At 41.0% G+C, this 11,052-nt stretch overlaps 1 protein-coding gene across 1 annotated transcript; it reads left to right on the plus strand.

The window, feature by feature from the left end:
• The first annotated feature begins 2,367 nt into the window (after positions 1–2,367).
• Positions 2,368–10,560, plus strand: SOD2 (superoxide dismutase 2). Its single transcript, XM_027724730.1, has 6 exons — positions 2,368–2,371; positions 2,682–2,895; positions 4,058–4,260; positions 7,812–7,928; positions 8,530–8,709; positions 10,047–10,560. The coding sequence occupies exons 1-6, from the start codon at positions 2,368–2,370 to the stop codon at positions 10,190–10,192; spliced, it is 864 nt and encodes a 287-aa protein (XP_027580531.1). The 3' UTR covers positions 10,193–10,560.
• Positions 10,561–11,052: the final 492 nt, after the last annotated feature.

Raw genomic sequence — 11,052 nt, forward strand, 5'->3', positions numbered from 1 at the left:
AATATACAAATTAAAGTACAAAAAAATAACATGTTAGTTATTCAGCCTTTTAAACCAGATATAACTTCTCTTGTTTTGAAATGCCTGTCTAAGGAAACTGATTTCTTAGCATGCAGAGAATGTAAGAATTATCTTTAATTAAGCATATCTTTATTGTTCAGTAGCAATGAGCTATGAATTTGTCAGAACCTGGATTTCTAGTGGTTATTTTCTATCTACTAGTTTACTGATGGTAGCACATAAGCAAGGAGATGAAAAAGCACTGGCTTTTAAAGCACTGTTCAAAGGTAAGACAGAAGTTAGCTGTATGTCTTAGGGTAGACTTAAGTCCAGTTTCAGCATTTTTCTACTTGGGAATCTTGTAGTTGTCAGATAACTAATAAAATTATCACATATGTAGCCACTAAAATAATAGGAAGTAGCTTATTGCTTTGCAATTCAATGTGGAAACACTTGTTTGAAAACAGTATTTCTCCAGAGTTCTAGAGCATACTTGAAATCGTTTAAATTTACAGTTACAATAAATTCCTAGGTTATAGAAGGGATTCTGTGGTAGCATTTTTAAGTGGCATGTGACAATTAGTATCTGCTGTAATATTCTCCATGACAAGTGGATGTAATTAAAATGCTACCAGCTACTGTTGTCTGTGTTAGAGACATGCTAGTCCATGTACCACTTCTATTTTAATTTCACAGCGTTCATGTCAGTGTTTTAAAACCACATAGTAGTTGTCACTGGAAGTGTAAATCCATTGGTGATACCTGGCTGCTTTTTGAATGTTACTTCAGCCCTTGTTGCCTGAAAAACAGCAGTTAATAGTTGAATGCATGAAAGGGAAATGATGGGTATCTACACAAAATGGTACTGGCATCTGGCACCCAAAGTAATTTCTAGTTCACAGAAATCTGGTGGTGATTTGTATTTGATCTTAGTATCATATTCTTTTCTTATCTGTAGCATGTATATATGTACCTCCTGGATCCTGTACATGTAGAATATAATATTTGTAAGAAGCTTTAAAGGCTCATAATAGATTATAATAATGGCTTTATCTGATCAGATGGTAAAAAGCCCTGTGAGAAAATCTGTGGTCATTTAAAAAAATACATAGCTTTCGGGTGATGATAGCTTGCTACTTAAATCTATCAGTTACTATAGGACACTTGTGTTTTAAAATCTCATGTAAAGATGATCTTGCAGTGTGTGGTACATAGTAAATAGTAAAAAAAAAAGAACACTTAGCTAAAGAGTTAAAAAACCCCAAAGTATACCCTCAGACTAGAACTCAGCTTAACTTGTCGGAGAAAAATACTAAAGCAAGGTAAGCCATTCCCCTTATTATCCCCTGCTTAGAGGGTATCTTCTAAATAAGCAGGCATGGAGGGTGCTTTATTTGTTTGATTTCCCCCCCCCCCATCCCCCCAAACAAAAGCAACCCAGCAATTGCACTAGATAATAACAAAATACATCATACTGATTTACTTTCATGGAACGCTTTCTACAAGCAGTAGTTAACTACAGCATAGTATATATACAAATGCTAAAGCTTGTAATATTCATGTTCTTGTCTGGCTGTCAGTGCTTATATTATGACACTTAATAATCCTGAATGTAGTTGGTTAATTTTAACAAAAGATTACATTTTATTGATCACTAATAAATAAATTAGGTAGTGCCTATATCTTGCTGCATGTATTTTCAGCATTTGGGGGGAACTTGTTGATTTTGGTGAATTCACCTTTTATCTTAGCTACTGAGAGATATTTTCATGTCTCAGATTTCTGCAAGAGTACCACTGGCTGATCAGAGAAACTAAGTGTGGTTTTCTGGAGTGCCTCAAGAGGTGGGGGGATGGATACACTACTGCCCTGTGCCTCACAGTGGGCTGAGATTCCCTGTGTGGGTCTGTCCAGGTGCATTTCCTGGTAATTGGCAAGATGAGGTTATTTATTTTCAACAATATTGGTCAGGCCTAACCCCTACTGAAATTTTGTAACTTGAGTTTTTTGTAGTCTGGTAAATGTGGGTGCTGTAAGATCTTAGAATATAGATGTTTTTATTTAAAAGGACAAAATGTAAAGATTGAAGGTTTTGTGGGAAGAGAGATGACTTCCACAAAATTTAAATTTTACCTAATGTTTGTGTTGTCTGCAGAGTGCCTCCTAACTGAGGGATGAGCTCTCCTCACTGACCTTTATGGAGAACCAGTTTTTAATGGGTCTCTGAACTCGTTTGCACTAACCATACTGATTATTTTAGCTGACGGGAGCTGAATTTAGCTGAATGAAGGATTTTCATGAGCACCAAAGGCCACTGATTTGCTACCACGAGGAAAGCAGACTTTGGGAAGCAAGATGCACTCGAAAATGGGTAAAAGAAATGAACCAACAAAAGTAAGTCGTAGACAGAATAACTGAAAAGGTATTTGTTAGTGCTGTTAGTCCTGGCACTAAACTGACAAAACGTGTCTTAGCCAGGCAGGTTTTCAAAAGCTTATCACAGACAGCTGTGCTGTGGTGCTGTCGCCTCTCGGAGAGGAGACAGGAGCCGGGTGCCCAGCAGCCCTACAACGGGCACAGGTACCCGGCGCGCTTCCTTATGCTTCGTAGGGGCTCCCGGGCAGCCTCGCCTCGCTTGGAGCTACGGAGGGCCCGAGTTTTAAGATAACGACTCTAAACAGCGGTTCTGCTAATAGCGACGCGCTACGCCCGTTGTTTAAAAAGTGCTGTTTTCCTCCATCTGAAGAAACATTGTGACTGCGGGGCCAGGTCACCTGCGGCCCGGCGGAGCTCGGCCCCCTCAGCCGCGGGGGCGGGCGGGGACGCGGCTGCGCCGTCCGTGTCGCGCCCGGCTCCAGGCGCCGCCATGTTGTGCCGCTTTGCCTCCGCGGGCAGGTGAGAACGGGGCTGCGCACGGGGGCAGCGCGGGGTCGGTCAGAGCCCCGCGGCGTGAGGCGGCGGCCGCGCCGCCCTCGCCCTCCCCCTCCGCCGCCGAGCCGTGGGGGGAAAAGAGGGAAGCGGGGGAGGAGGGGGCGGGAGGGTCTTCTTCTCGCCCCTCGGCCCCCCCGCCATTTCGCGCGGAGGGAAGTCGCGCTGCTGCCGGCTGCTCCTCCCCGGCAGCGCCGGCCCGCGGCAGGGGGCTGCTGGCGATCGTCCTTGCGCCCTCCCACGTTCTGTCGGCGCCCTCCATCCAGGGGCAGTGGTGGCCCGACATAGTGCTGCAGACCCTGTCGTCTTTGCTGTCTGGAGTCGCCCCCCACGGTCACTCTTCAGGGCCCCGAGGGTTTTGCTTGTGTTGTGTCCCAGGGTTATGTCAAGGTCACCAGCGATACGGCGAAGGGCCTCAGGAGCTCACCGTCCTGCCGGCCCGGCGGTTCTCCTGTCGTCGTGGCCCTTATCATGTCGCCTGACAAGGGCGAGGTGTTAAAATGGGGAAGGGTAACACCACCTGCGCGGTTTTCTGTGCCGTCATCGCGGCTGCCCCGGCATCACGTTGAGTGTGCTTTCCCGGTACCCACTGCGCAGAGAGGGAAGCACATGTTGTCAGTGTTAATGCTGTAGAGGTTCGGTCCTGGAAACTCGGTGACCGTACAGGTGTTTTAGCCTCTTTATTTCGCAGTACGGGGACCTTGTGAATAGTGAGGGAAGGGCACCTCAGCAGCAGCTTTACTTCTATTTTTAATCAATAAAGATTAGGCGAAGCTTTGAATGTCAGCGTGTTGTTACTGTCTTTCCATTCCTGTCCCTGCTTTTCACTGGCCTGCATGTTTGGGAGAGTGTGTGACTCTTCGCAATGGTCTGGGGTCTTGGTTTGAGAAGCAGTAGCTTTACACTGCAAAGCCCCGTATATGTGGCCTTTCTATGAATTCATCTTTGCAGTTAAGCTACAGAGTGTGCTTGCTTTGAGCTCTTGAAAAATGGAAATTTGAGTTCTTCACTTAGGATACCCCAGTACTTAAAGCAGCTGATTATAACAGTGATGGTTTCAGTCTGTTTCACTGGTAGAGCCCCAGTATTACTAAGACTGTTTCCTTCTGGGTTTTTTTTTCTCTTCTAGAAGCAGTGCTAAGCTGGTAGCACCATTGGGATGCTTGGTTCCTAGGCAAAAGCACACTCTTCCTGACTTGCCATATGATTATGCTGCTCTGGAACCTCATATTAATGCAGAGATCATGCAGCTGCACCACAGCAAACATCATGCTGCCTACGTGAATAACCTGAACGTTGCAGAGGAGAAATACAAAGAGGCACTGGCAAAAGGTTTGTATATCCACAGTCAACAGGTGAGATGGAAGCTTATCGGCAAAGATGATACAGGAGAGGAAAAAAAGGGAAATAGTTTGTCTTAAAAGTTTTGGATTATGTGCTTGTAGTATTGTTAGGTAAAATCTCTCATTGTAAGCTTCAGTGGTGCTGATAATTGGAAATTTAATGAAACTGAAAAGCATGGATTCTGTTCTCTGTAGTACTGTATAACTAGAAAAAATTTATTGATTGTGGGTTTAGTCCATATTTACTTTAGTAACTAGAACCAAACAAAATCTGAGACAATAGGAAATTTCAGTCATTTTACTGAATGAGTACTTTGTAATAAAAGGTTAGTAGCAAAGGTATATAAAATGGAATTTGTACGTCTTGATGGTTTTCACATCAGATGCTCTGCTTAGTCTTGGTAAATAATCTCAGTTGCCTACAAGTGGAGGTAAGATGAATATGCAGTTAACATATCTAACACACAGTGAAGAGACCTGAATTTGGGTATCAGTTACATCACTGGGCTGGCTTAAGGGGCTGTGTAGGCTGCAAGTCTGTGTGAGACACTAAAATAAGCAGCAAGCCATCACAGAATTTTTTTGTTGGAATCTGAAATCTTGAGAGGCACTGACTTCTGTGAAAACTTTGCAGTTGTAGCAGAGCTACACTGCAACACAAAATGTTTTTTTTTTCCAAAACTACTTTTGGTGGGACCGAGGAACATGTCTGAAATTACATGTCTATCTTTTTAAAAAGGTGGAATATTTTCCTGGTTTGTTTTTTTTTTTTTCTTCTTGTGTTGATCTTCATAAAGGGTGTCAGTTTACCTCAAAGAAGTGATTACTGTATAGGCTCACCTCTGGCTATTTGCCAGGTGGCTTCACAGTGTAATTTTAGCTGAGCTCAGTTCAGAAAGTGAGAGGTGCCGACATCTGTGTAAGTTGAACCACGCATCCCTTGCTAAATAATTACCACAGCGTCTGAATAGAGAATGGAGATTTTCAAGTGCCGAAGTAAGCCTAAAAATAACTTATGCAGTCTAAATTAATGAAGTAATGTGATTCAGTTAAGAATCAGGAGATCAAGATTGATTGCTGTCTTGCCCTGCCAGTGGTGGATCCAGGAAAGGTGTATTCCAGAGATGTAATTAGTGCAGACACAACTGGGGAGGGAACTGAACTCTAAGAAGATAGTGTGTCTGCTGCTGAGGTTACTGGTACTGTTTAATGACCAAGGCTTCAGCCATTAGCGGAGGCAGAATTTTTGGTTATCAGAAACACTGGCAGTGCTGTGGATCCTTTGAAGTATTTTTTAAAAATCGTGGCTTTTGGTAGCATCTCATGGCTTACTGTTGAAATGTTGTACCTAAAGGTAGAGATCAATTTTCCCTAAGGATTTTGTGCAGATTATTTTGCAAATGGATTATTAACTGGTGATGGTCATGCACATCAAAGCAGACAAACACTTAACTGAGGTACTTGAGAGTGTATTGTTTGGTTTGGTTTGGTTTGGTTTGGTTTTTTTTTCCCCCCCTAATTGGTATCCTTTGTGTAGTGTTTTGACCATTATTAGAAAAATTTCTAAGACCAGACTTTAGGAAAGGACAAAGTCTGAACTGTCACTTCATTCTGTCAATATTGTCAGTTTTTTGAAACTGAGATGGTCAAAAATCTTGCTGCGCTGTTTATCAGTGTCATAACAAATCTGATCACTATCTTAATATCTCTTCTGGACAACAGAACTTTGTCAATGGCTCTTGTTCAGCAACAGAAGTGAAGTATTCTCTTCAGATTATCTTTAACATGTTCTTCACCTATCTGTATCTGCGTAGAAAAAAGTAAAAGCTGTCCTCTTGGCTTATGTTGTCGACTTACTTGAAAATGAGTATGCGCTTCTGTGATAGGGTGCAGCACAGGACTTTGTTTCAGCATAAACTGGTTCTGATTACTGGTCCATCAAAATGTATGAGATTTGCTAATTGAAGGCTATTCACCTGAAACTTAGTGAAAGCTTTTGAGTACCACAGTTTTCCCTGCTGCTCCCTGACCATCAAGTGACCTGTGCTGCACCATTTCAAGGAAACAAATGACTTTGACTGAGAAGCTGAGCTGACTAGTGTCCTAAGCACCTCTGAGCTGTCTGTCTCGATTTACTGAATTGTCCATGGACTCTGTATACCAATAAATTCCAATATACTTTCGCTGTAACTTTGTAATTTAAGGGCAAGTTACCTTTTTTTCTTTTATTTTTTTTCCCCCGTGCAGTGTTCAGCAGCACAGATATTTTTGTTTTAAGGGCAATGGTCAAATGCCAGCTATGGTTTCTAGTGGTCTTGTGGAGTGAATTCTTCTAAGGAATGGTAGAATAAAGAGTGATGAACGTATTAAAGACATTCTAAGTTATTTTTTTTATTTCTGGCTTGCGATATGTTGTGTGCTCTGAATGAACTTGAAAGTGTTATTAAGGCATGCAAAATTCAAGGAAAATGTCCTGAAGATGCCATTTGACTGGGCATGAGAGATATCTTATCCTTGATATCCAGATAGTGTTTTTACAAACTACATTGGATGCTTTGTTTCAGTCCTGTACCTGTCTGTAGTTTGTGAAGGGTACAAGGAGATGCTGAGAACATGGAATCCTGAATTAAAACCTTAGTAACAGGTGTGCTACTGCATTGGAGCTTGCCTTCATGTCTGTGTCGAGGTCACTCTTTTTTTGCTATAGGAAAATTTCTACCACTCATTCCTGAGAGAGTGTGAAGGAAACAGCTGCCCCCTGATTCGTTTTGAAAGAATGTATTGGACTGATGGAAAAAACTTTAAAAATCTTTGAAATGCTTCACTGCTTTTAAAAGCAAAAATACTATTCAAAACACTTGTGTTGAAGTGGTGCAACGAGGCATCAGTGAATTCCTTAAGGAATATAGCATTTTTATAGCATGGAGGAAGTACAGAGTTGTCTGATCTTGATTTCAGATGCAGTGTTCTGTTATGTGTGGACTAAAATGATCTGGATCACTCTTCCTGCAAGTATCCCCCTCCAAAAAAACCTCAAAATGAAACAAAAGATAGGAGGGAGAAGAACATTTTGTTTTTGTACTCCTTGACTTTCTCTCAAGCACAAACTGCCCTGTATTTCTTAGTTTGCAAATCAGTGAGCTGATGGGGGAGTAGCGTTCATGTCTTGTGGTGATACTCAACAATTTCCAAGTGCTGGGTGCTTAAAGAGTTCTCTGGCTGTACTAGTTGCTTTATTCTGCTGTAGAATGGCAGTAGATCTTATGTGTGTACTATGGACTGCCTGATAGTTGCAGTATTGGCAGATCACTTATCATTACAGCATAAGAAAAGGTAAAAGATAAAGAAATCTTTATTACAGTTTGTCTGTGACTGTCTAAGGTAGGGATAACAGTCACAAACCGTATGTTTTCCGTAGATACATTATAGACTCGTAGAAGGATTTTGGAGATCAGTGGAGGCCTTGTGGCAACTTACAGCCTACTGTGGTGATGATAATGGTTTTATTTATCTATGTATTTTTATATTCTGCATCTTTAGGTGATGTTACAACTCAGGTGTCACTTCAGCCTGCACTGAAGTTCAACGGTGGGGGTCATATCAATCACACCATCTTCTGGACAAACCTTTCTCCAAATGGAGGAGGGGAGCCTAAAGGTTAGTGCTTGTTACAGTGATTTGTTGCATCAGTTTTAATTAACAAGTAGAAATGATGATCTCTTTTTTCTTTGAAAGAGTCTAAACAATCTTTATTTTTCAGAGTTAATTCGCCTTTCTGTGTGACAGTTACACACTTCTGAGGAGTTTGGGTGTTTTTTTGGATGGAAGCCAAGAGTATAAACAGCTAGTCTTGTGCGAAGTATTTTTAATTTCTAAAACTGATTATGTATACACTGCAAAATACTTGACTATTGCTCTATATTGTCCTTTCCATCTTTATAAGAGAAAATACTTGTATAAAGCTATGCTAAGTAAGTTGCCATAGGTACTCGGGTTCATAGAAAGGGAAGAAATGTCCTGCAGACCCACCCAGCCTAGTGACTGGAGTTGTGCTCCAGTTCAAATAGGGATAGGTTAGCAGATAAAGCCCAAAGGAAGAAATCCCCTTGGGGAGGACAGAGTGCTGATTACCTACAAGTGACATGCAATTAAAGGTGAGGGCCCTATAATACAGATCTCAAAAAAGCTGTTACATAAACTTGAGGGGGTTTGAATGAAGTTTATATGCCTCTCATCTTTCTGTGCTTTTTTTTTAAAGGAGAATTGATGGAAGCCATTAAGCGTGACTTTGGTTCCTTTGCAAACTTCAAGGAGAAGCTGACAGCCCTATCAGTTGGTGTTCAAGGATCAGGCTGGGGGTGGCTTGGCTATAACAAAGAGCAGGGACGCCTACAAATAGCAGCTTGTGCAAATCAAGACCCTTTGCAAGGAACAACAGGTCAGGTGTCTGTCCTTTCCCTCTGCTTCTGTCTTTGTAGATTTCATAGGCAAGGGTATGAGATCTGAAAAGCGGTTTGTGGACAATGCTGAGAAGAAATTGCTGGATAAATCTGGAAAACAGAATATCTGTACCAGAAGAAGTGAAAACTTGCAGTTTTTAAAACAGCATTTGTAAAGCAGGACTTAAAAACTGTGAAGAGCAGTAGGGTTAAAAGTCTCTAGTCCAAGGCAAAATAGATGGGCCATATTGTGGAAGTGTTTTCCACTTAGACAATAATTTTAATTTAGGCTTCTTTGGATTATTTTTGAGTAACTGGAGTAACTTGCCTGTATCAAACAAGATTAAGCCTCTTGCCTTTGGATTTTTTTTTCTCTGACAGAGGAACTATTCACAAAATTGTCAGTGTAGGCCAAACAACAGGAGAGGGGAAGGTGCACATAGTAAGTTGTTACCATGTAGGCTGGATTTAAAATGGAACCTTATGATTTGCTTCCTCAATATTGGCAAAGAGTAATGAGTGTCAGTTAAATAATCCTAGGATGTGGATAAATCTTGCAGCTATGCAAGCATTACGGTACTGGCAGTGATCACTTTTGAAGATATTTTTACTTGCTTAGAGAGACATGGAAGTGGTAAAGACAGGCTGGACACCCTTCCCTGAGAGAAGAGATCATGACTAGTGAGAATCCTGCCTGCAGTGACTGCTTGTCCAGATCCTTTTGCAGATATCTTTAAAACATGTTCTGTAGAATTCATAGAGAATTCATAGAAATTTCATGTTTTTTCAGTAGTCTGTGTTATCAGTAGGGGGAAAAAACAGAGATTTTAGTATAGGGACTTAGAGCATAATGGGGGTAAATTTTATCCTCCTCTCATGAAAACTTCCCATTAAAAATTCAGTGAGAAGGATATTTTAGCACAAAAGCGAGGAGGTAATTAGGCATTTAAGGAATAACTTGTAATTAAAATATTGGAAGCAAACTGGCATGCCAAGAGATCATCATAGTGTAATTTTTTATGAAAGTGCTTGCATAACTGCGCAAAAGATGTAAACCTTTCAAAAATTACTTCACCTGGTTTCAGTTATGTCTTCAGGGCAGTTCTAGAGTATTTATAGATGTGTTTACCTGAATCAGCTGTTTCATTTTATGCGGTATGTGCATGTGACACACAGTTCTGTAAAATGTTGCAGTAAGCACCCACGTGCTGCAGAGCTCTTTGTCTTCCTGCAGATTAAGACTCAGTAATAGGGCACAGCTTGGGGATGCCACGTAAAAATTCAAATGTAAAGCGTGTTTTCATAGATATGCATAATTTATCCTCTTTTTTCACAGGTCTCGTTCCTTTGCTAGGAATCGATGTATGGGAACATGCTTATTATCTTCAGTATAAAAATGTTCGACCTGATTATTTGAAAGCCATCTGGAATGTGATCAACTGGGAGAATGTATCTTCAAGATATGCAGCTTGCAAAAAGTAGAGTGGAATTCTTGCACAGACTACTAAAATGTCACCACTTCTACTCTAATACCACTCTTGTAGTAGTGCCTGTGGCTTACAAATTAATTGCTCTACTCAGAAAACACTTCACTCATCCAACGAAAGCATTTCATAATCAAGCAAAGTGTCTGCTTGTTTAATTCAGTGAGGTATTTACTTAGAGTTTGAAGCTTTAAACTGTTGTGCAACAAAGGGAGACACTTTAATCTTTTCCATTGCGTATAAAACATAGGTCACCTTGCTAAAGCTTAATGAGGTAATGGATTTCCTTGTTGCAGTAAAATACCTAAGTGGAAATATGTGCTGATGTTGCTATAAACAAATAAAACTCAAAAGAAGAATCTTCTATAACTGTCTGGAAGAGACTTTTTTTTTTTTTTTTTTTTTTAGTAATAGCTGGTCCAGTTACTTGGTGTAAAAATAATGGGAAGAGAAAAAATACCTTTCGTACATGGTTGTATTACAGGCTGTGGAGCTTTTTTACAGGGTGAACAGGTAGAAGAAAGGAGAAGGAGGTGTTGCTGTGCCTGCCTGAATTGACTGTCTTCGGTCATCCCTACCCTTTCCTGCATCTCTTATGTGAGCTCTTCATGTACTACACTGATGCACGAGCTTTTGAAGTGTTGCCTTGGGCAAGGGATCACAGTCCTGGGTCAGGCAAAATGGTTCACATAGGACCTGAATGACAGCATGGGATACTCAGTTCATACTAACTGTTAAAGTATATCATAGAACATCCTTTAGCTGAGACCAATTACATATATCAAGTATGAGTTGTCTCCACATAGCTATGCTCCTGAAGAACTAATAACCAATTAAACTTAATGCTTGAAGCAGGAA

Source organism: Pipra filicauda, unplaced genomic scaffold, assembly GCF_003945595.2.
Source record: "Pipra filicauda isolate LSUMZ 115617 unplaced genomic scaffold, ASM394559v2 scaffold202_size1376763_pilon, whole genome shotgun sequence".
Lineage (NCBI taxonomy): Eukaryota > Metazoa > Chordata > Aves > Passeriformes > Pipridae > Pipra > Pipra filicauda.